Raw genomic sequence first — 26,583 nt, forward strand, 5'->3', positions numbered from 1 at the left:
TATCTGTAGGGGGGTTACCATATTCAGTTGAACACTTCCGAGCAGACCTAAGCATGTAGATTTTGAATGCTTCTCTGTCATATTTCATCAATGCACTTTTTTGACTGATGGGCAAATTCAGCATTCAACCCTATGCATTTGGTCCATTCAGAGGTAAACACTTCTGCAGTTACTCAGTATCTCGTACTGGAGGCCCTTTTGCATTCTGCTAGCTCAGAGCCACTCTGCCCTTTCTTGTCCATTTTTCCACTTTTGAAAATAGAATTTTCCTACTTTGCTCCATTAAGTTTTTCCTATGACCTGTCCAAAGCCCCCTGATTTATACTGTTTTCTTTCTGTTGAAAGTGCCTGACACCCAGAAGGTGCTTAATAAATATGGATGGTCGGTTTGTTGACGTTTCCCTATTGCCACTGAGCCCCTCAGTAATGAACTTTGGCCCCTGCCTCTCAGCAGGGCCCAGACTTAGAACTGCTCATTTTTATTAATAGAACTATTTCACTCTAGCTTCGCCTGCTTCCCCCATTTCCAAGGAAAGAAAGAAGGAATGTTAGCATTATTGTTAACCTGTTTCATTAAAGTAGAATGTGCACACAGAGCAGTGTGTCTGTCAGAAATGTGCAGATTCATGGAGTCCCGCCAGCTAAGTGCACCCTGTAACTAGCATCCTGATCAGGAAACAAAGATGGCAGCACCGCCCCACCCCACCCCCATCCTTTCACTCCCTCCCAAAACCTATCCTCTGTCTTGACTTCTTCCCTAGGAAGAAAATCCCTCCCCTTTATCTGCATGTGCTTCCTACTTACAGAGTATTTAATTTAACAAGCCATCCGTAATAAGACAACACTGCTGGAATATCTTTGACTGTAGTTACATTATGAGTGGGAAGATAAGGAGTAATTCGCTAAATAAGACCTGTGAAAGTGTGGAGGTTTCTCTCCACTCACCTCCATCTCTCAGTTTTTCCTTTTTTTAACCCAGGATTTTGTTTAAAGTTTTGCTCATTGACTGAACTCTGCTCAAATCCCGCCCCTGGCTCATGTGCAACATTGTTCGGTGGACGAGTAGCCTGAGTCTCATTTCTTATGAGCAGGACATTGTCACTTTGTCAGGAATCACCCCATTTCATGCTGGTATGTGCAGACCTAAAATGTCCAACATACTGATCTATTAATCCTGTCGAGCGAAGCCCCTGTGGAGATTCCAGCAGAGAGGTCTGATCTTTCCCGCTCCTCGTTAACACTCTCCATCTTTGAATTCCCTGCCCCCTTCACACTTCAGCATAATCTAGATACCTCGCCCCGTCTCTTTATAGCATGACTCCGGTTCTTTAGGATGGAGAGATTAAACTATCTCTCGAACCTGAGGAGAAATGCCTTGAGGATGCCTTTTTCAATAGTGGGTCCACATCACCAGATACAGCACACTGAGCGCCCGACCTGAGCTTCTGGACATCTCACCTGGTGTTTTCACGGTGTGCGGTCTGGGAGATAGTCCTGCTTTAAGAGAGCTGATCTCACTTTTACGTCACCCTCCTCCCCACTCCCCGCCTGGGGGGTTCTCAGTTCTGAGGGCATAGCGACTGGATGTTCCCTGAGACCCTACCATCAGCTCTCTCCGTGTGTACAAAGTCGTCTTCCCTTCTTGGAAGGTCCCGGCAGTCCCACCTTTCCAGTAATTATGCTGAGTAACCCAAAGTAAAGATGCCAGTAGCATCAGTTGTCACTGTGGTTGCTGGGAGTGAGAAGCCAATAGGAAAAGTGTTCCTCGTGCCTGACTCATGTCCCTCGTGGGTGGCACTGTGGTGGGGCGGGGGAGGGTCTGGCCCAGGGGATCGGAGGTGTAGAAGTGGCTTGATGACACGTCCAGGCATTTTGATGTCCATTTCTTGTGGCCTTCCTTATCTTTCACATGGACCTGTTTAGATCGGTGCAGCTCTGGGGGTTGCCATTGTAGGGTGACCTTGACAGCTGTCTCTCCTTATCAGGCCCTGCAGGAGCAGCTGACTTCAGTGGTCCAGGAAATCGGGCACCTTATCGATCCCATTGCCACGGCGGCTCGGGGAGAGGCAGCTCAGCTGGGACATAAGGTAACGTGCGCCCGCCCGGGGGGTCCTGCTGAGAGCGTGTGAGGAGCAGGTGTGGGGGGGTTGTTATTGATTTTGTGATTCTTGTTCCCAAAAACCTCATGGCAGGGGTTTGGCCTGGGTCACCAGTAGCTTCAACTAGAGAAAATGCCACTCAACCTCTGTCAGCATCTTCTCCAGAAATGACCGCTTCAGGCTCTATTTTCACGTAGCACTGAGACACAAAGTACAGAGAGATTTTTCTGGGTGTGGTCAGACTTGGCAGCCAATGACCTGTTGCTCTTGACCTTGGCTGGGACAAGACAGAGACTGAGGCTGGCGTTCCTGGCATGATGTCTGCCATCTTATGTGCTGGCCGACCGTCGTTCTGGTGTGTTTAGGGTCTGTTCTTCCTCCACGGCTTCTAATACAGTGTCCGTTTCCACACGTGAGGAAGCAAAGCAGACTTGCAGACCTCACCCTCGACAGCTAACGCCCCCGTGTGGCCATTCTGCTCGGCTCCTGAACTCAAAGTTCTGACCCACGTGGTTGCAGGTGCTTAGTGATGTTTTTGCATGTGTGGGGTTCATTTTGCAAATCATCCAGGGATGGCTGGCTTATCAAGAAGTCTGTGCCTCACCAGAGAGAGAGCAGACATTGGGTTTTTAACAACCTGCAGGGTTTCCTAGCTTTTATCAGTGCAGCCATCTGTATCGATGTGCAGATCAAGAAATCCAGTAGCCAAAATCTTCTCTGCGGGTATTGAGTTTAGAAAATCAATGTTCCTGCTTTTTCAAATTATAGAATAGCTTAAGGGCCTACTAAGCTTCCTGCTGGTTCTAAGGAGAGGTGTTTGAGATTGAAAATGGCCGGTGTCTCTCTGCCTTTTCAAGTGTGGAAAATTTCATTTCTCAGCTGAGTTCCTTTATAATAAGAAAGGGCTTGTCCACCTGTATGAAGAGGTTTCTGAGGGTCGGGGGACTGCCCTGGAGGCTGGAGCACTGCGTGTGTGACTTCTGCGGAGAGAGTGAGTTTGGCAGACTAGCTAGACATCATTTCAGCAGTTACTTTTGATCCGAGTAGGGATTCGTAAGAAAATACTTCTAGCTTTCTAGGCCAGCATCCTTGTCTCTGCAGATATGTTGTTAGTATGGAAGATTAATTCCTGTTGTTACTGAGTCTAAGCGCATACTGCTCACTGCACAACAGCCAGTAAATGGAGGGACCAGTTGTTGGGGCAAGGATTAGTGACCTTGTTTGATAAGCCAGCAGACCGAGAAGATGGTGGACTATTGTCCCAAAGAACCATCTTGCTTGAGTTAGAATTCCTGCCTCTTTTACACTAAAAGGGGAGGGAGTGGAGTCACACATTTCCTGGTTCCAGTCAGCCTCGAGAGGAAATATGTTAATTTTTTCCTTCCTGCAGTCATTTTCAGGTGGGCCTGGTCAGGATGTTTCCTGTGAGCTAAACAAAGGTATTTTAGTTAATGCTCATTACCTGGGAGGCAGGGTTCCCAGAGGTGGGCCACTGTGTATAACTTAAGCTTACAGGCAACATCCCTTCAGTGGCTAACTTGTAGCAAAAGGAACAGAATATAAAAGTTAAAGTAGAAGAAACAGATCCAATGTGGAGTCAGATTTGTTCTTCCCTATTACGCTATGTCAGTGGATGGCATGAAAAGAGACGTGATATATTTGTGTCACCTGAGTTACGGATTTACTCTCGGCCCTTTGGCTCAACCAGCCTCCCCTTCTGAAAGGGCGTTCTGGACAAAGGCAGCCTAGGGGCCCTCCGTCCACAGGGGTTGTGGGCTGATGACTGGTACGATGCTTCATGGCAGCGTTCAGGTGGGGCCCCAGTTCGGCAGCTTCAGCACCACCTGGGAGTGATAAAGGCAAATCCTCAGACCCCATCTGGATTGATTTCCCACATAACAAATTACTGCAAACTGGGGGGCTTAAAACAACAGAAATTCAACCTCTCACGGTACTGGAGTCCAGAAGTCCAAAGTCAAGGTATTGGTAGGGCCACATGTTTTCTAGAGGCTCTGAGGCCTTCTGAATAATGAATAAGGTCCTAGGATCTCTCTGTATATTACAGGGTGACTGTAATTCATGATACTGGGTGTAAAGTAGAAAAACACCAAAGCGAAGCCCAGCAGATCTGCCTCTCCCCATCAGTCATCCCATCCCCATCCCAGCACCCCCCCCCCCAGCAGGGACCCTGAAGGGGACACATGTGTTTACATGATACACCTGTGGCTTTTTTGGTCTCAAAAGGTGACACAGCTGGCGAGCTACTTCGAGCCCCTGATCTTAGCTGCAGTGGGCGTGGCCTCCAAGATTCTGGACCATCAGCAGCAGATGACCGTGCTGGACCAGACCAAGACGCTCGCAGAGTCTGCCCTGCAGATGCTGTATGCGGCCAAGGAAGGCGGAGGAAACCCCAAGGTACAGCTCAGGATGCTGCAGGCTCACCTAGGCCACTGAGAAGCCATCATGCATTCCTTTGTACCACGTTCCTCCAGGGAAGTCACCTCTGGTTTTTGGATGGTGGCATTTGATTTCCCATTCAAAGGCGGGAAATCATCTTCTCTTGGCCCTCCCCAGGGTCTTTAAGAGGAGAACCAAGAAATACACATAATTAAGGCTTATTTATAAGTTATGTTTTCCCCCACAGAATGTGTAGGCGAGGGTCCTTGGGAAAGAAAAACAGTGTGTGGTTATTAGGGGACTAAAACCATCACACCTGCAGGCACCTGCACATTGTTGACACCCAGCTTGCACAAAGCCAACATGTATTGTTTTCCAGTGAATTTCATTTCTCTTCCTAGTACTTCAGTTCAAAGCAAAACATGGTGCAGGGTGACCATGGCATGTGTTGCTGTTGCCGTGGGGATAGTAGATCAATAAGAAAACCTCCCTTACTATAGGTTTGCAAGTGGAACGTTTCTTCAGCCCAGTGCGTCCCCCTGCTACTTTAGGTGACCAAAGGTGATGACAGCATGTCCTTTGCTCTCGGGGATGATTTTTTCAGAATGATTGTTTCACAACCAGCGTGCACCCCAATTTTCCACAGGGTTCTGGAACCTGGAGAGGAGGTCGGAGGCTCCTCCCAGCATTTGTGTCTTAAAGCAGCTGCTTCCACACAGTCACTGGATCTCAGTGGGTCTCCACCCAAGCAGACTAACTTGAGAGAACACTTCTGGGAGGATTTGTGTGGGATTCTGACCTATGAGCTGTAGGAATTTATATTACGTATGTATTTTTAGCGTGTTTTGTTGCATCTCTAAGATCTTCAGATCGGTTGCACGGTGCAGCAGAGAAGACTCTCCATGAAGAGTCAGAATCACAAAATAGTGATCTCAGAGCTAAGTTCCTAAGTGCCGACTCTGTGTCATTTATCCCACCTGATAGCCTCATCTTAAATAACCTTCACAAGAGCTCAGCGGCAGAGGAAGCCTCCCACTGTGCGTTTGAGAGATGGCTCTGCTGAGTTGTCCAAGCTCACAGGCCAGGTGGGTGTGCAGTCGGGACTGAGCCTGCGCCCTCTGGAAACACAGGCCGACCCCGCCTGGAGCAGGGCTGGGAGGACTCGAGGAGAGTGGCAGGGAGGACGGCTGATTAGTCTCAGAAAGAGGGAAAGGACCCTGCGCTTAAGGGTGGCTAGAGGCACGCAGGGCAGAGGGGCAGCATCTGGAAAGGCACAGAGAGGGTTAAAAAAGGACTGTGATCTCTTTAGGAAACAGCACCCAGGCTGGTGCACATGAAGCCTGCAGAGTGTGGGGGCACTGGGGCGGCGGGGGGAGGGGGGGAGGCTGGGCTGTATCGTGCAGGCCTCCTCTTCCACGCTGGGGGGCTGGGGCTTTATTGTAAGCAGTGGGGAGTGACAGAACCTATCCACAGTGGAGAAACACCATTCTGCTGGCAGCATGGATAATGTCCTAGACTTGCATTTTTTGTCTTTTTGGTGAGGGAGGTAATTAGTTTTTTGTTTGGGGTGGTTTTTTTTTTTTTTTTTTAACGGAGGTGCTGGGGATTGAACCCAGGACCTTGTGCATGCTAAGCACACGCTGTACCACTGAGCTACACCCTCTCCCACTAGACTTGCATTATTTTTTTAAGTCCAGTTTTTCATTCACGTATCTGGCAACTGTTAAGAGACTAATTCTGGGCATGCTGAAAATACGGAGAGTCAGCCCTGGCCTGCAAGTTGTTCTGAGTTGTCTGGCAAAACAAAAGTAGTTGCAGGAAGAGCAAGACCGCCCTTTCGGCTGTGACTGGTTAGTGGCAGGAGCCCGAGTCAGAGGACCAGCGCTTTTTGCTCCCTCCCCAAACTGCCGGATGTGTTCTGGGTTATCTTTTCTCCAGGGCAGTTTACTGCCACATCTCCACCCCTACCTGAGGGGACTTCATTCTCAGCAGAATAATTTCAAATTAGGAGGTTTCTGGATGTTTCAAATGTTAGCACCTCTGCTTGGACTGCAAGTTCGGAGCAACTCGTGGAATTCTGTTTTACACCGAGGAACCTTATGGTTGGGCGCATTTGTAGTCAACACTGTAAGCTTTATAATGACATCTTTTGCTTGGAAGCCATGGCCAGAGACCAGCGTGGGATAGTTTTCAGTGAATGACCTGAAATACTGGGCGATGAACATGGGCTGAGTCACGGCAACGCAGGAGTTGACGTCGGTCCCTCACTGTGAGCAGTCAACTGTGCTGCCTGCAGACTTGACAGGCTTGTCACGGAACTGCCTGCGACACCACAAGTTGGCTCGTAGGTCTTCCCCTAAGAGGCCTGAAGCAGAGATTTCATCCCCTTGGGTGCTGTTCTTTGGGCAGATGTTTACTAGGTGTTACTTGCTACGTGCTGGGTGATAGATGTTTGTGTTACATGTCATAGGCCTGGTTTGCAGAGAAAATGTGTTTCAAGTGTGGTTACGTGGTTATCAGTGGCTTTGATTCTGTGAAAAACAGGGTAAGCTTTGGGGTCCAATGTAATTGGATTCAAATTCAAGCTCTGCCTCTTGCTGGCAAATTACTTCATTTGTTTCCTCATCTAAACAACAGGGTTGCTAATGAATACCTCTCTGTGGTAGTTTTCGAGGTTAAATGAGATAAAGTAGCTGCCATAGTAGGTGTTCCAAAAAAAAATTAAACATTGGATAATATTTAACACAGCTCCAGAGCCTGGTGGTAATGAATCACATGATTACAAGGCATTGCTGTGTGATCTAATCCCACTGAGCACCCTTCTACACGCCTTCTCTTCCTCCAGACTCCCTCCCCCTCCCCCTCCCCCACGCCCTCCTTCCCCACTCACCCTTCCCCCACTCATCCTCCCCCCACTCAGCTCCCTCCTGCATCTTCCTTGAAGGGTCCCTCCGGCTTCTGCCCGTAACACTTCAGCAAATATGCAGCCCTGTCCACTGTCGGGCAGTTCTGACTATTAGTTGGCTTTTTCCCCTCTACTGAAATTGAGATCTGCCCCCTGTAGCCTTCTCCCGTTTTCTAAACGCATGATGTCCAGGCCTGCTCTGCTGGGCTTTGTAGTAGAAGCCCTATCCTAAAGAAGCAAGGCTCCCTTGGAAGTAGACTTCAGACACATTTCCAAAAAAAAAGAACAGAGTCGGATTATTCTCCTGTGCAGTGGCGTGAGGAGCAGTAACAGGGAGCCCCTCCAGATTCTAAAATAATGACCTCACCTTTGAGCCTGCTGACTCCACTTCCCGGATCGCCATGGGTCGGTGGAGCAGGCCTTAATTGAGAGCCTACTGTGTCTTCTGGTGTCTGATGCTCGCGTGCTCCGGCCGCCCGCCGGGGGATTTGGCCGAGGCTGTGTGCTACTCAAGAGGTCTGCCGTTGGCGTTAGAGGAAGCGGCTCTGGGTGAGCCCTGGCTTAATTGGACGAGGCTTCACAGACTCTGAGCTGACCCTTTAAGGACCTGTAAAACTGAAACACGTGGCATGAAGGAGAGCAGGCCCTCTAGTGAATCCTCAGCACGAGCCCATGAGAAGGTAATTCGTTCTGGGACAGCCGAGAGCAAGGATGTGTTTTTGCAGGTTTTGATGCGCCGGGGTGGAGAAGGTGTCCTTGACACTTTCCAAGGAGTTTCAGAGAACTGCTTTGGGGTGTACTGCTGCCCCCTCACCCTGCAAATTGGCTTCTTAGCCTGCGTGGGAGAGCGGATGGGCGCGTGGCAGGCTGCTCCACTTCTCCCCAGATCTGTGTACTTTGTTGAAGTTGAATGTACAGGATTGCCGACATTTTTGTGCCCACAACAGTCATCTCATCTTAAGTGAGATTTGGAGCAATGCATGCCTTACGCTTTATCTTTTTTACAAATGAGAACCTTTTTGTATGATGTACTCTCTCTGGAGGATTATGTACAGGAGATGTCAGGCTTCCATTATCAAAGCAAAGCAATCTGCACATTTTGTGTTTTGCCTTCTTTGTGCCATGAAATCAGCAATTGACCTAAATTACCAGTTCACTCCATCGCATCCCTAAGGGAGAGAGCTTTGCACCCTGACACAGGTGCCTCAGGGTGACCGTCCGGGATCCACGTACTTCACGTCTCATCAGATGTTGTGCTGGAAGATCGCGTCCTGATTCCCGTGGCTTTTCAGTTCTGCAGACCGAGTCAGTTCTTATGGCTCACGTAGCCTCTTTTTGAAGTTCTTATTTCATTTAATGATTCAAAAGAGCTATCATTTACCATCGCTCGCTGGCTTCCTTAGCTTCTCATCTACCAAAGTAAAGACGCAATTTCTTGGGCCTTTTGAAAGGGCCATTCCCCCTGAGTAGGTGGACCTGGTGCCTGGTTGCAGTGGGATTCTGACACTACCTGGCATTAGGGCAGATTTTCCAGGCAGGGGGCAGTCCCCTACTAGTCTGCTCTTATTGTAAATGGTAAGATGCCTGTGCCATACCATCTCATTAGAATTCCAGTGCATGGCGTGGTTATAATTACCATTTCTCCAGGGCCTCTGAGCTAGTTAGTGGTGGAGACAGAACTCAACCCCAGCTTTTTCTGACCTTGGGACCTTGGCTCTGTCCCCTGCATCTTGCTACCCCTCAAAGTGTTTTTCTATGGAGCCCAGTACCACCATTCTTTCATTCAGTCACTGCTCCGTGCTTGACACGTGGTTAAAGCATCTCTGAGGACCATTGAGAGGAACTCGTGAGCACTTGGGCTTTGCCTGCAGAATGTCTGTCCCTGGAGAGCTTTCCTCATTTGTCCCTCCAACCTCATGGCATGTAATTTGGAGCTATGTAACATAGATCCAAAGCCTGTGTAGCTTTCTGCAGATTTCTCTCCTGCATGTACCTACATTTCCATAATCCAGTCATATTTGCATAAAGGGAATTATGGTGTGTTGGGCAACTTCGAAAAGAAGTTCATTGGATCGTGAACACATTTTTTCTTAATAGAGTCTTTTAAATTAAATCTGTCAACTTGTATATTAGGGAATCTGGCATTCTCTTTCCATCCCTGTGAACATAGTAACGTAAAATTAGGTCATAAGATGCTGGTTGATGTTGGTAATTTTTTTTCTCCTTTTGATTGCAAAAAGAGATCTTTTTCTAATTGTCTTTTTGATCTATATTTTGCAAACAAATGCACAAGCATAATAAAGAAAAAGAAAAAGTGTAGAATACATTGTTGTACTCCTTAATGGGGATACAGTTTTATATTCTGCTTTTTAAGGTTGTCTTTAAAAGAAGTGAGGTGATTCTTGAGAGATTGAGCACCATTGTCTTCTGCTTATGGAAACATTTCACACCCTGCCCCCCCATACAGGCACAGCACACCCACGACGCCATCACAGAGGCTGCCCAGCTCATGAAGGAGGCAGTGGACGACATCATGGTGACACTGAATGAAGCTGCCAGTGAAGTGGGGTTGGTGGGAGGCATGGTCGACGCCATTGCAGAGGCCATGAGCAAGGTGGGTGCAGGCTCCCAGGCGCTCTCCTTCACCCTGTGACCCCACTTCCTCCAAGGTGTCGCTCAGACGTGGGCCCAGGTGCTGTCCTCTAGGGAGATGTCAGTCAAGGCTGACACCAACAAGCCTCCTCTTTTCTGATTAACGTACGAGTGTTCCATCATACATCCAATGTGTTCTTTGTTATTTATTATTTGTTCATTACTTTTGTAAGCCAGTTGCACCCTTCCTTCCTCATTGACACAAGGGGAAACGGAGATGGAGAAGGCATCACTGGCCCCCTCCCTTATAAAATGGAAATAATTATTTACTTCCCTGATAATCATAGAGTTGTTGTGCTAAACAAACCCCACAATGAAGTAAGGAAGTGATTCTCAAGCACTGGCATACCGCATGGCTAATTCGAAATCACTGGGAGCATTTTAGAATGAACATTCCTAGGCCCTGCCACAGCCCTGATCACTTGGAATCTCTAGGGGTGGAGCCTAGGAATCTGTATTTTTAAATCTCCCCTTTGTTCTGGGATCTAGCCAGATGTAGAAGCCACTGAAGCGGCTAAGCACGAAAGCCCCTGTGGACCACAGCCGTAGGTCATGTGGGTGTCATTTCTCCTCCAGTGACCCATCAGTTGGGTTGGGTCCGGAGGGAAGGATGAGTGGACAGGCTCTCCTGCTCTCTCCCCCAGGAATCCTTCACCAGTCGTGTCTGCTGGATACTCATTAGAGTTAACAACTGTTCATCAACATCTAATTGCTGTCCTCTGATAGCATAGCCAAGAATTTCAGACTTCCTCTGTGTTTTGAAATGTCCATTGTCAGATTGCGAATACATTAATGTGGTTTTTCGGGATAATAAGTGGTCTTTAATTGCTAATTTAGAGAAGATTGGTTGGCTCATCTCGCCATAAGCAGCCGACAGCCTGAAGCTCTAATTAGGATAATTCCCCTTAAACACAATACAAGCATTATTGGATGATTAGAGTCCCAAGCCGGGCGGGGTTGCTGAGGGTCCCTTAAAGACCCCAGGCTTGCCTGGTCGGAGCACACTGGTGATTTCTGCTGTGGGCTTCTCATGCTTCATATTTGGGCAGTTTGGCAGGAAATGAGTGACATTCCCCTCTTCCTCAAGGCCCTTGGACAAGTCTCAGTGGGTTTGTTTGGCTTTCAGGACGTCAGAACACCAGAGCTTTGAAATTAAGCTGTGTATCTACCAAGCATATTAAATAAAGGAGCTCAAGTTTTCTCAACACAAATTAAAAATTTAAGTGATAGTCCTTTTCTTCTCGGGAGGTGTTTTTCACAATCACTGTAATGATAGGGAAGAGTTCCACCAATCCCTGGAAGATGGGAGGTTTTTTCATTTGTTTTTGTAGCCTCTACCCCATTGTCCCTTTGCTAAGCTTACCCCAGCCTGCCCATCACTGGGGACTGTGTAGTAAGTGATGTCTCAGGTCCTTTGAGCCCCTTAGCAAGTAACACATTACAAATACGGCATTTTCTATATGAGTTTTGGTTATTTAGTTAAAACGCTGATGCACTGTTAGAATCATTTTCTAAAATCCTGAAAGGCAATGACTGGCAGAAAAATTCAAGTGTATAACCTCAGAATAAAGGGAAGTTCTTCAACTAAATAAATTTGAAATCCTAAAAAAAAAAAAATCACTACTTTGTTCTTACTTTTCTCATTGTGTTCACACTGGTAGAAGTTCATCATGGTGGCCGGTGGCCACTGTGTTCTAAGCTGCCCTCTGTCGTCAACATCCTGGCCTGTTTGCAGTTACACCGCATCTCATGTGAAGGCTCCCAGCACATGGACCAACCCTTAGAAGATGTCCGGTCAATTTATACTGAATGTATAAGTCCACAGCTCAACCCTCAGTTGACCAGCAGGGCCCCCATGGTGTGATGGAGATACTTGGCAGTGTATATCTCTCTGATAAAGAATGGAGAAGAAATCTACCCTGGGGTTTGTGTTGTTGGTTTGGTAGAAATTACATCCCAGCCTATGCAACCTCATATACTAGGCTACGGTGATACATTGATTCAGCTCGCATTGTCACTTGGATCTGGTCATGACATGTAGCTCCCATAGACGACTCCATCTAACCTTTTCTTACTTGCCTGTGGTCCCTGTCTCTTCCCAGACTGCCAGCTGTCTGGCAGAGGGCTACCAGGGAGAGCTTGTCAAGTGTCCAAGGTTCTTCATCAAACAGATCCAGCTTGATTCCCACCCCCTCACCAGCTCCCTTCTGTTCACCATCCTCACTCTTCCTATATTCATTTCTCTTCACCTTGTCTCCTCACGTAGAATATCATTCAGCAAGAAGTGGTGACAGTCACGATGACAATGGTGGTGAGGATGGTGGCCTTTTTCCTCATCATTACCATCACTGACACTGTCACTATCATCATCAACTTCATTATCATGGTCAGCCTCTCCTCTGCCTTCATGTAGCTGTTCACGTAGGTGAGAGGTATTATCTCAGTTGACCTTCACTCCAACCTTCTGATGCTTGGAAGTCTCCTCAGAGAAGGACTTGAGATTCAGTTTAAATACCCAGCTTGAGGCTCCTTCACAAGTCCTGGAACCAGGTCTCAAATCCAAGTCTTCTGAGCCCATGAGTCCCCAGTCCTTCTTCAAAGGACGGAGCCACTGTCCCACTTCTCCACCTCTTCTGCTCCACACTGATCTTGCTTATCTCTCAGTGCCAATGGTGCTAGAGTCAGATGAGCAACAAGTTATTCCTGGTGTTTGCAATGCCTTCTCTTACCCATTTAGATCAGCAGTGAGGGTTCTGGGGGATAGATATCCATGCACTGCACCATTCCTAGGGAAACCCTTCGTGATGTAGGTTCTGCCTCCCCCCCACAGCTGACTGCCCACCACTCTGACTTCCATACACCTCGGCTCTCACCCACCTCCGTACTCTCAGGCGCTGCTCCCTCCCCTCGGGACTCCTTCCCCACCTTTTGTTTGAAGCAGACTCCTTACCTGGTACCACAACGACTTGCTGAGCAGTCCTTCCTCTGGACAGCCCTCCACCTCCCGGCAGAGATTGGGGTCTCTCCTTGCCTGTGTGCCTTGAGTACTTTGTATGCGTCTCTCATGAGGTCCTTCTCACAGAAGCTGGGGGATTCTGTTGACTCGAGGCCAAAGAAACTCTGAAAGCCTCTCCATTTTTCTAAAGCCCGCACTTCAACAGGCTTCTGATGACCTTGGGTTCTTTCCCTCTCGTCTGTAGCTGGATGAAGGCACTCCTCCAGAACCAAAGGGGACGTTTGTCGACTATCAGACGACGGTGGTTAAATACTCCAAAGCCATTGCGGTAACAGCTCAGGAAATGGTAAGAGGAAAATGGGCTGCCCCCCCCTCCCCACTGTTGCCCTCTTGTCCACCGCATCACAGAGTCCTCAGATCTGGGGTCTGTGCTGGAGAGAAATTGGTCCTTGCCACCAGCTCCCCCTGGGCCCCAGCTTTGTCCTTATCTGTGGTCTTTCTGGCTGCCTGTGGTCTCGAAGCCCCAGGCCGCTAGACATTTCATCTCATGAAAAAGCTCTAAAAGGGAATTAATGATTGACTGAGACTTGGGCATGAGGACAGGGGAGCAAAGGAAAGAGAGAAAATTAGAATCAAGGAGGAAATGAGAAGGAAATTGCAAATTCCAGAGAAAGAAAAAAATATCCTATTTATTTCACAGAGGACTTGAGATGTTCTTCTAGATTAAAGTTACAGTACAAGAGAAGAAATTTGGGGATAGAACTGAGATTGACTGATGGAATCGAATTATAATACTTGGACAGTACTTACAATGAGCAATAACAGCAATAACAGTCTTCCAGGCAAAAGAAAAGTGTGGTTATATAAGAAAAATTTTTTTCTCCTGACAGCAGAAGGCATGTAAATTTTAGAGGTAATTTTTATTTATTCGTTTTTTGCCAAAATGTAATGCAGTCCATTTGTATCATATGGATGTTTAGATATAAATGGCATTGAGAGACAGTGAATGTTATCAATAGATTAAAAAGTCGTACCAAAAAATGACAAATGTTGTCCTCAGATAATTAATAGACATACATAGTAAGAAAGTTCTTAACTTCTGAAGGCTCAGATGTCACAGGATAAAACTGAAAGGCGCCTGTTTGTTGCTACCCCCCTCTCCAGCCGGAGGTGGAGGGATGAGACTGCACCGCCACGTGGTTCCTGCCCCATCAGGCCCAACGCCTCTCTGGACGGTTTTGTCATGTAGTCGTGTGTCCACTAGAGGTTGAGCTTGGACCACAAAGGCTTCCCCAGCTGCTGCTGCTCGTTCTTAGAAACTCTGCAATTGTGCCAGGCTCATTGTTGAAAACGACTCGGGCTGGGGAGGGAGGGAGGAACAGTGCCCATCTCAGCGACTGGGAGGAGGCTGGAGTCGGCCCCGATCTGGCCCTGCTCGAGAGCTCGGGGGGACGCAGGTCACATCTGGCAGCCCTCGGTGCCAAATCCTCCGAGCAGGGAGCGCAGGGCAGCTCACCAGAGTGGGGGAAACAGTTCCAGTGGCCCCACGGTGTTTCTGGAATATCTCCTGGGCGAGGCTCTTGGCCAGCCCGTCTTGACCCTGCGTGTCCACACTTGAGGACCCCGGCTCCTGAGGTGGCTGGTGGGGTCCCTGATCGGGTGAGAGTCCTCTCACCACCCCAGGTGGCCCCCAGAATCACTGTGGCCTCAAATGGAACAGCTCTTGGCACAGCCTTGTTCTCTTGGGGTTCGGCATGCATTCCTTGGGAACCCACACCTTGGCCGAAAGCCTGTGACACTTCCTGATGCCTTGGGAACCCACACCTTGGCTGAAAACCTGTGACAAAACCTGGCACATGTTCACGTCCAGCCTCAGTGGCTGCAGAGTCATATGACAGGTTTTTTGGGGTTTTTTTTTTTTTTGCTTAAAGCCCTTTAAATACAAAGAATTCAGATGCCACAGAAAGTACTGTTGTCTAGGGAACAGGTTGGGCAGGGGGGAAGCCTTGGGCCCAAGAGGGACATGGATACCTTTCTGGGGGGCAGGTTCAAACTGCCTTTGGGAACTAAGAGGCATTTTTTTATCAGAAGAGGAAAAACTAGAAACGAGCATGTCCGCTAGGTAGAGTAAGTTAAGTTTTTCTGTGAAACAGGGGAAAATAGAGAATATCTTGAGAGTAGAAAAGGCAGAACTTGACCATTTTGGCTGCAGCATACTCTTCACTAAATTTGTGGCTGAAATGTGGTCGTTCTTTGGCACAATGTTACTCCAAAGCTGTATTCTGTGAGTTTCTTCCTCCAAAACAAAATGTTAGGTGTGTCCATCACTTGAGCCACGACTTCCTAATGACCCTGTCCTCATGCCCCCCTCAGCGGTGCGGGACCCCCTTCTGGGTTCCCAGAGACCAGATCAGCCCCAGAGCCACGTGTGACCCGGGTGTGCGCTGCACGGAGCTGCGCCCCCTTGCGGTTTCTCTAGGGAACTTCCCTGGGGACCCCACGGGGCAGGGCTGGCTGGACGCTGTGTTCTCACCTCCCAGAGAGGGGACCCTGAGGCCCGGCCTCCATGCTGCACGGCCTGACCCTGAGCATGCTGCCACTGACCCGGCCGGGACCTGCTGGCCTGTGGTACGGGATGCAGCACCCGCTTCGCTTGAACCGCCCTCTCCAGCGTCCAGCCCCCAGTGCGAGCCAGAAGGTTGAAAGTGAATGAAACCCTTTGGCTTCCGGTGGTATTAACCCGTGGTTCTCACGCTTTTCTCTGTGTGTATGTGTGTTTGTGTCTTGCTTGTTTTCTTTTTCCAGATGACTAAGTCGGTTACTAACCCGGAGGAGTTGGGAGGACTGGCTTCACAAATGACCAGTGACTATGGGCACCTGGCTCTCCAGGGCCAGATGGCAGCAGCCACGGCGGAACCGGAGGAGGTCTGCCACCTTAAGTCCCTGTTTTAAGGAGCAAACCCACACTGGTGCCCACTCCCGGGGAACTGTCCATAGCTTAGCTCCTCCCCCAGAAGACCCCAGCCTGGTAGCCAGAACCAGGCTTATTCCCTCACACCCCCCAGGTTTAGACCCAGCCTGCGCTCAGGGCTCACTGTCCTTTCTGAGGCTGATTGACAGAGACCTGGGGCATCTGGGGAGACGGGCTTTCACCAGAAGGACTCTGTTTACAGTGTTCTGCCAGGACTCCTATCCCATCACTGATGCCAAGGGCAGAGCACGCACCACACTTCCTCCTCCCACTTAGCGGTCCCCCTCAATTATGTGTGTATTTCCCAAAGGCTTACAGAAGTGTTAGAACAGCCAAGTGCAGGATTCAGTTATCCCTCCCTTGGGAAAGAGCTGTGTACCTAGCCTGCTTTCATGAATCAAAGTCTTGCCCAAATATTGTTGGTGGCTTTTTAAGAGCTGAACCAGATCCCTGTCCTATACCTCCTGTGGACCCCTCTTCCTTACCGTCCTGCCTTCCCTAAACTCGCTTTCCTTAATGGCCAATGCAGGCTTGCCTCAGAACACCTGCACCCTTAAGGGTCTTTAAGTGGCCAAAGTTTAGCTCCAGAGGTCACTCTCTAAGAGGTCCCCTGTCTAATAGCTCCGAGAAATGGAGTGGCCCATTGGCAAGCACACAGGATGGGTGCCTGAGGACACACATCAGTGTTAACACACAGAAGGGGCCCAGGCCTGAGCTCCTGTGTGCCTCCTTAGAGAAAGGAAGCTCCGTCTGCAATAAAGGATAATGGAGTGGATTGCAGGGACCCTGGGAAGACGAAGGTAACTACATCCATGAAATTCGGCGAGCTGTTTATGGAGGGCAAATCCTGTTCATAACACTCCTAAGTGAGCCAGGCTGTCAAGGCAGAAGGTTGTGGCCGTCTTCCCTTCTCCTGGGGTTGACAGTCAGTGTCCGCTAGTTACTCAGTGCTGCTGTTTGTCCTGAGGGCCAGGTCTAAGCATGTCTTCACAAAGACTCCCAGAGACACTACAGAAGTGAAAACCCCAAACACAGTCACTTTCTAACGTACGTTGTAACAATGCATGTAAATGGGAGAATCATATATATGTACTTGCATACATATATATATCCGCATGGGATGACTTGAGTTTCTAACAGTGCCTGTGGTTTGAGATTTTAGATTGATTGAGTATTTAGGCTGCGGCATGAATAATTCTATTTGCAATGAATCTGTTAAGTGACTCCCAGGAAAGAAAAATTATCAGAGACCTGCATCAGGATTCTGTTGGTTCTTTACACAAGGCCATCTTTTTTTTTTTTTAAACGACTCCCTGTTTTAGTAGGATCATATGGACTTGTAATTCATGTGATTAACATGTAATTTTGAATTTCATAAACAAGTGTAAGAGAACTAGTGTTACAGTCAGGGAAAGTTTGGTTGGGCAAAAGGAAGAAGTGTTTGGCTTTTCAAGAGGGTTGGAAACTAAAGGAGGCTGATCGTGAGGGAGGTTTGGATCTCTGTCCCGAGAAATCTTTGAAGGTGGAATCTACATGCGTCTGCCTTGATTGGTTTCAGTGCTGACCTGCCTGAGTTACTGAGCAAATACCCAGGGATCTATGAAGCCCTTTCCACTTCTGAGTTCTTATGAGCCACCCCACCCCACGTGTGACACAAGCACATATTCTAAATGCAACTCAGATCATTGCGGCAAAATGCAAAAGAAATGCCAAAGCAGCCAGGAAAGAAAACGCATTGCTAAAAGCACGAGAGCAAGTTGCTTTAGGTCCTGGCCCTGCGTTTGCAGCAGCTAATGGTTCCATTAAGGTTTTCCCTTTTCACCATTGCATCTTGAGATGTGTTTTACATTCCAGACACACGAGCAGTGTGACCTGGAGCGAAAAGGGGCAGAGAGAATATAAAATTACCAGTGGCTTGCGAAGGAAAATTCTTTGTGTGCATTTGCCAGACAGATATTTGGGGGAAAACTGAGAAGGTTAGGAGATCCCTGAAGCAAGGCAGGTTTTTATTCCAAGTCTGTGGAATTATTTGTATACCCAAGAGGGCCCCACATCACAGCATGTGAAAATATTTATATCCAGGGCAAATAAGAAGTCGCCCCCTTCCCTGCGGTCCTGCTGTCTGCTGTGCCGAGTCAGCGTTTTGGTCTTTTCCAGAATGGGACAATCACAGGAAAAGTCCTAGCTCTGCCCTCTGAACATCCAGCCAGAGCTTTCTCTGCTAACCTTTCCATGGAAAATTCAACCTTTTGCTAACATCCCTATGAAAACTTCTTTTTTCAGAGAAGTGAAAACCCTCTGGCGACTTTGCAATTTATGATAAGTTTCCTCTTTAAAAAAACAAAAGAAGAAAGAAAATGTAGATCTCGTGAGCCACAGCTTCTAAATGCAAAGGCAGGGGCGCCGTCTCTGAGGACGTGTTGCCGTAACCACGGGTAATCCTGCGTGTCTTAAAAGCTGGCAGGAACGTTTGTCAGGAGCCTGTGGTGAGAACCAGAGCCCTTTCCCCCGGATGAGAGAAGTGTCTGCTCGAGACGTCCCTAAAACTTTCCATTCCGGGACACGCTTTCTGTGGGTGGCAGGGTGATGCCCTGCCTCTGCGGTACACACTAGTTTTTCCTGCCGTGTTTGCCATCGAAGGAGGAACTCCAGTTGGTCAGATAACACCCATTCTTGCCTTTCCAACGTCCACAAGCGCTCCCAGGCAAATTCTGTTTGACCTGGTTTCAGATGGGATTGTTCTGAAAGCCCGAGTGTGATCTGTACGTTTTGTGTAGTTTTAGGCAGTCAAGACAATGGATCTGTGGTTCTTAGACACCCTCCAAATGAAACGAGATCCAAGCCTTCATGAAGGCCAGGCTTCTAATTTCCCTCAAGGCACAAAACCAGGAGACAGTCTTCTCCATTTTACTTTTATTTGGGCAGGAAGAGGGGATTGAGGGTTTTTCTTGTGGTTCAAGTATTGCTTTACTAAAGCTGCCAATTTAGAACTCCAGAGTTTATGTCTTGGAGCAACATTCCTTTCTAATAAACACTGGTGGTAAGTTGGATCACTCTGGGGGCTGGTCCTATTTGCAGAGAGGTTTAGTGTTGCTTTGAGAAGTGCAGCATTTTTAAAGCCCTTATCTGTTTGAAACCGTCTTAAAACTGCATCCCCTTTCTAGAATGTTCCTCCAGCAGTACAGAATGTTCCGTGAAATTGCATAGAGGATGTTGAGTCTACCGTCCTTCGTGTACGTGCCCTAGCTCTCCCCTGCACAGGGGGAGAAGGGTGAGAATACGCGAGCTGTTTATCCAGGCCACCCTGGTGCCGGTGCTGTGCTGGGCACCGTCCCATTTACCTCCCAGCTTCAGTGTGTGAGTTGAGAATCCTCTGTCGTCCCCATTTCCCAGGCAAGCAAACCAAGGAGGCCCAGGGAGCGCTGATCAATTGCCCAGGCCCACACAGCTGCCACAGTTAGTGTGGAAGCCCCTTTTTAAATAACTTTTGGGAATAAGTGAATGTTTTAAGCAAGGCAATACGCTGACAAGCAAATATGTCAAAGTCAGGATTCACGGCCAGGTGTGCTGGCCGTTGCGGCCCTTGCTTTTTGCCCTGCGCCAAGCTCTCTTTTCATGATAATGAACATTCATGGGGCACTTGCTGCTTGCTGACTTTTTACACCTACCTTCTCTTTGGTTGTCCACCTGCCTTGGAGGTGGGCAAGGGCAGGGTCTGTCCCGTGTCGCAGGTGAGGAAACAAAGTCCCCATGAGGTTAGTGGGCTCACCCAGAGAGTCCGGTGGCCAGGAGAGGGTAGAGCTGGAAACAAGTTCCGTGGTCCTTTCTGCTGCTGCCCACGTGGGCGCAGGGTTGGGAGCAGGGGTGGGGCTGGCATTCTAAGATCCTTACTTCCTGTTACGTTCAAAACTTGTCCTTCGTAACACCATATCCCCCTGCATGCTGTCCACACAGGATCGCACAGCCAAGTCAGTCAGAGGTTTGCGTGGCCATGCCCCAGAGGGTTCTCCAGGCATGTAGGAGACAATTGTGTGACCTGGTACAGACCCCAACTCCAGGACCAAATCCTGGGTTGACTGAGAACTCCAAAGCTTTTGCAACTGTTGTCTTAGTTTGGTCTCATCCCTTTGCTTTCTGGTACTGGTCTTCCTCGTGCTTCCTAACTGGGATTTCAGCCCTGATGACCTGCTGTGCCACCTCCAGGGTTGCCTTTACAGGGTCCTCTGCAGCATGTATGACGTCACCTCCAAGAGGGAGGCTGAGCGTCAGGACGTTGGGGTGTGTTTTTATGGCACAGCCTTCTGAGAGGGAGCTGGGGGCATAAGAGTGTCACCGGGGATGTCTTCCCACGATTCATCGTGTCGGCCGATAGGTTTCAGGTTTGGGACAGCACAGGAGCTGGTTCCTTCTCCCTCCCACCCCTAGGTGGAGGCCTGTCGTTCTGCAAACAGAAAGCTCAGACTTGGCTCCGTGCAGGGAGTGGGAGAGATGCACGAAGGCTCTTCCAGAGTCTGGATCTTTTCTAGCCCAGTGGTTTCACACCTTCTTCTACAGAATCCCGACCCAGGGACATGCTCTGGAAGTTCTGCACACGTTTGGCTCAAGTTTCACTTTTCAAACATAGTGTCACTATTTGTATAAAAACTGTTGGGAAAAGCTACATGGACTCTTGAACATATCCTAGGCCAAAATGGTAACCCACCGGGGCCACTAGTGGCCTACTCTGGGCCGCTGGGTGGTTTTGTGCAGACCTCAGGCTCGCACAGCATCTTCCCAGGCTGCTGTGGTCAGGGGACTGTGGGAAAACTGTTCCCTTTTGCTTTAGTTACACATAGAACAGGATTTTCAACACAAATACAGACATGAGTTGGTGGCCGAGGCTGTCAGTGGCCTTCGTAACCCCATCTCTGGATCACTGAGTCTCCTTGTTGACTTTTTGAGTCAAGGATATAAATTTTAACTCATAAAGGAAAAATATAGTAATAACATTGCTTCTATTTTAGATGTTGAGGTTCCGGGAGAGATTTTATTAGAGGGTGGGAAAGGATTCTGCTGTTAAGTGGAAAAAAAATCAAGGAAATTAAAACACTGAGCTAATGAGTAGAGCACTGTGCTTGGGATTAAAGACTTGGATTCTCATCTCGCTTTGCCAGGGACCAGCTGTGTGATTTTGGGGCCAATCACCTCACTTCTCTGGGCCTCAGTCTCTTCATCTGTAAAATGGGGAGGTTGAATGCATAAGGTCTTTTTTATTTTGAAGTTCTGTGAGTGTTTCTTCCTCCATTTCCCCTGACCTGGCTTCCCCATTAGCACCTTATCCTTTAGAGATCGGTGCTCATCCTTGCTGGACAGCTGAGTTCTTGCCTTTAGATTAGCTCTGATCCTTGAGTACTTAGAGTTAAACTGTATGGATCTGAAAATGCTTGAGAGCCAGCTTGAATGTAAAACTTTAATGGAGCATCTCCCTGCTTCAGCTTGACCTTGTGTTTAACCAGCGAGCATGCCCAGCAGACAGATATCCTTAAATGGCACTGCCGCTCTGTGGGCAGAATCGGAGCCTCCCTCGTTCTCAGTTGTGGCCTTGATGCTGTCCTGGTCCCGATCTGTTTTCAGAGCGGCCATGTTGGGTGATCCCGGCGTGATGCTCGTGTCGTATGGTTAACAAGAAGCCCTGCCTGATTGCGAAGCCTCTGTGGCACCTGCTCACATACAATTAGAAGACACACAAAAGAGCGGAAGCTCGAGTTCCCAGGGCAGGAGAATTTTTTACCAAATAGATTTAAACATCCTTTGGGCTTCAGAAGGTTCAGGGAAATAACCTTTCCCCCCGGAAAGCAGTACATGTTGCAGCCCCCTCGCTCCCCAGAGTCGCTCTTCCTGAAACTCTGACTTGTGGGAGGATGGTCAGAGATAGCACCCAGGTGGCCCAGATCCCCAGGTGTGTGGATTCCTAGCTTTTATTCTCAAAACCTGAGATCGCTTAGTAACCATCCTTGAGAGATGCTGGAAGGTTAAGCACACAGCTTCTGGCTCTGGTGGATTCTTGAAAATAACACTTAGCTTAGACGTGTTTTGTTTGTATGTAGTTGGTTACCTGGGCTGTATTGATCAGACCAAAATGAAAGTTGATGTGAAACAAAGCCAGAAGGATGGAAACTTCGGGAGGGAGAGGTGGAATTTATTACACCATAAAGAGACAGCTGGCAGCTGACCCAGAGTGGAGCTCATTTGGCTTCTTATAGGCAAAGTAGCTTTTATAATCATACAACCCAGGGGTCATTAAAAGAATGCATGCCTGCTGAGCCTGCAGCCCTCAAAATGTGACTTTTTAAGGAAACCTCCACCTGGCTCGAGAGAAAGGAAGCGTGGGCCCAGCATGGTTGCTGAGGAAGGGGGCGTTCTGGTTGGTAAACACAGCAATTTTGCAAGAATCTGAACACTTTCAAATATGCTTTATACTAAAGCTATATATTCTGAACTTCTAATTACCCTCTAGGGCTTTTGTAAGGAATAAATGAAATTAAATGCGTTACCTGCTTAAAAGAGGCCCTGACACACAGTAGGGGCTCAATAAATGAATGAATAATCCCACAGAGTTCATCTAATTAACATTCTTACCTAGTGGCTCAGGATACAGATAAACAATACACCAGGAAAGGTAACCAATATTATTAAGCTTGCTTCCTGTGGGCATTTTACAGTCTCTAAAAAGGGAAGCAGAATCCACCAAATTCCGTACTTCACCAAGCAGAGACTCCTAACAGCAGTGGAATTTTCCTAGCCAGGCTCCCCTAGGACGTAGGAGAAATTTTCCACGTGGGGCAGACCTCCACGGCAGGTCCGTCAGGCTTCTCCCTCCCCACCCTGGGCTTGCCTCCACAGATCGGCTTCCAGATTCGCACTCGGGTGCAGGACCTGGGCCACGGCTGCATCTTCCTGGTGCAGAAGGCGGGGGCCCTCCAGGTGTGCCCGACGGACAGCTACACCAAGAGGGAGCTGATTGAGTGTGCCCGCACTGTCACGGAGAAGGTAAGGAACAGCCTTAGGGGTGGGCAGGCATGGTGACCCTCCGGGACCAGGGACGCACCTGAAAATTAAGCCAAAAACCATCCAGGTGGGTCAGGTCCAGTTGTCTTCCCTCCCTCCCAGGGTCTCCCCAGGGACAGGGCGCATCAGGGAACTAGGCGTGATCCACAGTCCTGAGAAAGTGTGTGGGGGACTGTCCCCCAGAGGTCTGGGCCCCGGTGGTCACCCGCAGGGCTCTTCTGCAGACAGACTGCACAGAGGGCATCCAAGTCACAGAGCGCCAGGAGCCTCTCCCTGCAGCCCCCTCTTGACAATTTTGCCCCCGGGCCTTCTCAGAGAGGCTCCCAGGTGTGAGGGCTGAGCGAGAAGGCCCCACAGCTCCTCTTCTGCAGCCCCTTTGTTTCCAGATGAGACAGTGAAGTGGGGAGGGCTATGTCACCCGGTGGGAGAGCAGGAGTCCGCAGGCCGTTTTCTGACTCCAGCCACAGCTGATGTAGAGAGGATCCCATAGCGTGGTGCATGGGGCTCTGGGCTCCCAGCTAAGCTACTTCGCCCTGCCAAGCCTCGACTTCCTTCAGTAAAGTGAGGATGAGGAAACAGAATGAATGCCTGGCCCGTGAGTTGTGAAAATTAAACGTGGCAATTTGTGTAGAAGAGCTTGGCACGGTGCCAGGGGCACCGTTCAGCATTTAATCATCCTGGCTGCTTGCTGTTCCCTGTCTCTGCCCTCCAGCACTCCCTTCTCCCAGGACGTTCTCCCTGGTTCACGGCACCCCATTCTGAACGTCCCTTCCGTCCCAGCAGCTCGTTGACTCTCCCGCAGTTTGCTGATGGTTTGCTTGGCTTATTTCTCGGAGTCGTCGTTTTCAGGGCAGCCCCTGTGCAGGCCGCCTGCGGTGTGGGCTGTGGCATCCGTCTTTGCTGCCTTTTCCCTCTCCTTCACTTGGGTCATAGGACATAGAGCTCGGCACTGTTCAGACGCTTGGCAGCAGGACTCGAGGGGTGGCGGGGACCCTCCTCTGGAAGCTGCCACTACAGAGGCTACTCTGTACATGGCCCCTCACCGCGGCCGAGCATCAGTCTGGCCGTCTACCCCAGCCCACAGGACCTCCCTGGACTCCCCAGGACGAGGAAATAAATCTCTCAACTCGAGGAAGGCATTCTTCCTCCTTTCAAAGCCCGTCCTTGTTGTTAAAGTTACTCATGCCAGGTCCCCCCATAGAGGACCTTGGAATGGAGCCCCAAGGGAGGGGAGGAGAGGGTTTAAGCTGCTTGATGTTGGCCAGCGTGGCCAAGCACCGTGGTCCTCCTGAGCTGGCCTCCATCATACTGCTCCCAGCAGAGGCTCCCAGACTCAGGACACCAGGAGAAGGATCGGGGCGGGGGGCGGCTGGCCTTCTGGGTGGTTTCCTGCTATCTGTCCCTACCTTTTTCTCTCCTGCCCTCCCATCTTCCCTGGTGCTGTTCTTACCTGTCTTGCTTGGGTCTGAGTCCCCCCAGCCATGAGAACAGACCCATAAGGGGAAGAGAGCGGCTGGCTGGGGAAGGAAGGAGGAGCTGGTGTGGCAAGAATTGGAGGGAACCTGGGAGGTGGGACCTGGATGTGAAGGGAGCACACCTTCTTTCCACAGCCTGGGGGAGAGCCATACCCAGGGGTGGAGTGGGTCCAGTTTGCCTTGTAGGAAAGTGTCTCTAGGAATGTGAGGGCGTACTGGAGGGGTGACAGGTGCCAGTGAAGGGTTTCTGACACTGAAGTGAACACCTTAGCCAAACTGCTGGCCCCTTAGGTCCCTGGAATTACTATTCGGTGGTGGGCGCTGGCTCAAGGTGATACAGGAAAAATGGGGCGTGAAAGGATGGCCATGCCACAGGTCTCAGACGAGTCCCCGGGATGCACCCCATCAAGTGAGGGTCCTTGGCTTCACACAGGAAAGAATTCAAGAGCGAGCCATAGTAGAGCAAAGGTAGATTTATTCAGAGATACATACTCAATAGACGGAGTCGTCTCCGAAGGCGAGAGGCGACTTCAGAGCATGGAGCCCTCTAGGAAAGTGAGATCGGCCACGAGGTGTGGGGTTGTTAGATTTTATGGGCTCAATAATTTCATATAGTAACAAGTGGGAGAATTATTCCAACTACTTTGGGGAAGGGGCTGGGATTCCCGGGGTACTCAGCCATTAGCCACTTTTTGACCTTTTATAGTCAGCCTTGAAACTGTCCTGGCACCTGTGGGAGCGCCATTTACCATGCTGTGGTATTACAGTGAGCGTATAACGAAGCTCAAGGTCTTCTGGGAGTTGAATCTTCTGCCATGTTGGTGCTAATTGCTGTGTCATTCTTTTCATGGTTGTGCCCTGCCCCCTTCCCTCCTGCCTCAAAGGGAGTGATGGGATGGGAAGGTTACATGAGGGGATCCCCTCTGGGTTCCAGGCCCTCTGGGGTCAACTGTGAAGAATTTCCAGTCAAGAGGCAGCGGGGAGGGTATAGCTAGTGGTAGAGCACATGCATGGGCGAGGTTTGGGGTTCAATCCCCAGTACCGCCAGTTAAAAAAAAAAACAAAAAAAACAGAGGCAGCCAAGGGAGGAATGATGAGTGTTAGCAGAGGGCTGTTCTACAGAAAACCTGATCAGACGGGACAGAACGGCCACACTTTTCATGGGAGCCTGATCGTTATCCTTCTTGGTGGCGTCAGAAACATAACCAAATAAATGGATCGTCTGCCCTTTACCGAACACTTACTAAGTGCCAAGTACTTTACATACATTTTTCTGCCCATTTATTCCTCTCCCAACCCTGATAGGCAAGAAGTAATAGCCCCCTTTTCCAGATGAGGACACTGAAGCTTAGAGCAGTGAAGCAGCCTACCTGAGGTCGTCTGGCTAGCAAATGGTGTTTGGACAGGCTGTGGACTCCAACGGTGCTGGTCACACCTAAGCCGCATTGGCTCCTGGAGAGAAAATGCAGGGTTTTGTTCTTGTTTTTAATATTTTTTCCCAGTTTTATTGAGGTATAATTGGCATACAGTGCTGTATAAGTCTTGGTTGTATAGCATAGTGATTTGTCTTAGAACTGTCATGAAATGGTTTCAGTAAGTTCAGTTAACATCCATCATCTCATATAACTACAAAAAGAATATATGTGTATATTTTTTTCCTTGTGAGATGGGCTCTTAGGATCTACTCTTAAGAACTGTCATAGAGATGACAAGGCAGTGTTAACTCTAGTCATCATGTTGTAGGTTACATCCCCAATACATACTTACCTTGGAACTGGAAAGGTTGTGCCTTTGACCACCTTCATCCAATCTCATCTCCCTCAGCCATAACCACAAATCTGATCTTTTTTATGAGGTTGGTTGTTTTCTGTTTTGTTTTCATTTTTATTCAATTTCTTTAAACTAAAATAAAACCAATTCACCTATTTCTCCCACCTCCCATCTCCCACCTGTGATGACCACCAGTCTGTTCTTTTCTATCTATGAACTTGGTGGGTTTTTTTTTTTAATTCCACATATAGGAAAGATCACACAGTATTTGTTTTTCTCTGACTTTTAGCATAATGTCTTTGATATCCATT

General features: G+C 48.9%; 1 protein-coding gene across 8 annotated transcripts in view; it reads left to right on the top strand.

Annotated features, from left to right (window-relative positions):
• The window catches only part of TLN2 (talin 2), a 395,955-nt gene that overhangs the window by 326,619 nt on the left and 42,753 nt on the right, over positions 1–26,583 (top strand). For 7 of the 8 annotated variants that reach the window (XM_074366233.1, XM_074366231.1, XM_074366236.1 and 4 more), the window contains 6 exons: positions 1,986–2,087; positions 4,344–4,514; positions 9,869–10,015; positions 13,254–13,355; positions 15,815–15,934; positions 22,863–23,009. In XM_074366233.1, the coding sequence (XP_074222334.1) occupies positions 1,986–2,087; positions 4,344–4,514; positions 9,869–10,015; positions 13,254–13,355; positions 15,815–15,934; positions 22,863–23,009 (789 nt within the window). The remainder of the gene's footprint in view (positions 1–1,985; positions 2,088–4,343; positions 4,515–9,868; positions 10,016–13,253; positions 13,356–15,814; positions 15,935–22,862; positions 23,010–26,583) is intronic. The other variant, XM_074366238.1, reaches the window with a different exon arrangement.

This window comes from Camelus bactrianus, chromosome 6, assembly GCF_048773025.1.
Source record: "Camelus bactrianus isolate YW-2024 breed Bactrian camel chromosome 6, ASM4877302v1, whole genome shotgun sequence".
NCBI classification, from domain to species: Eukaryota; Metazoa; Chordata; class Mammalia; order Artiodactyla; family Camelidae; genus Camelus; species Camelus bactrianus.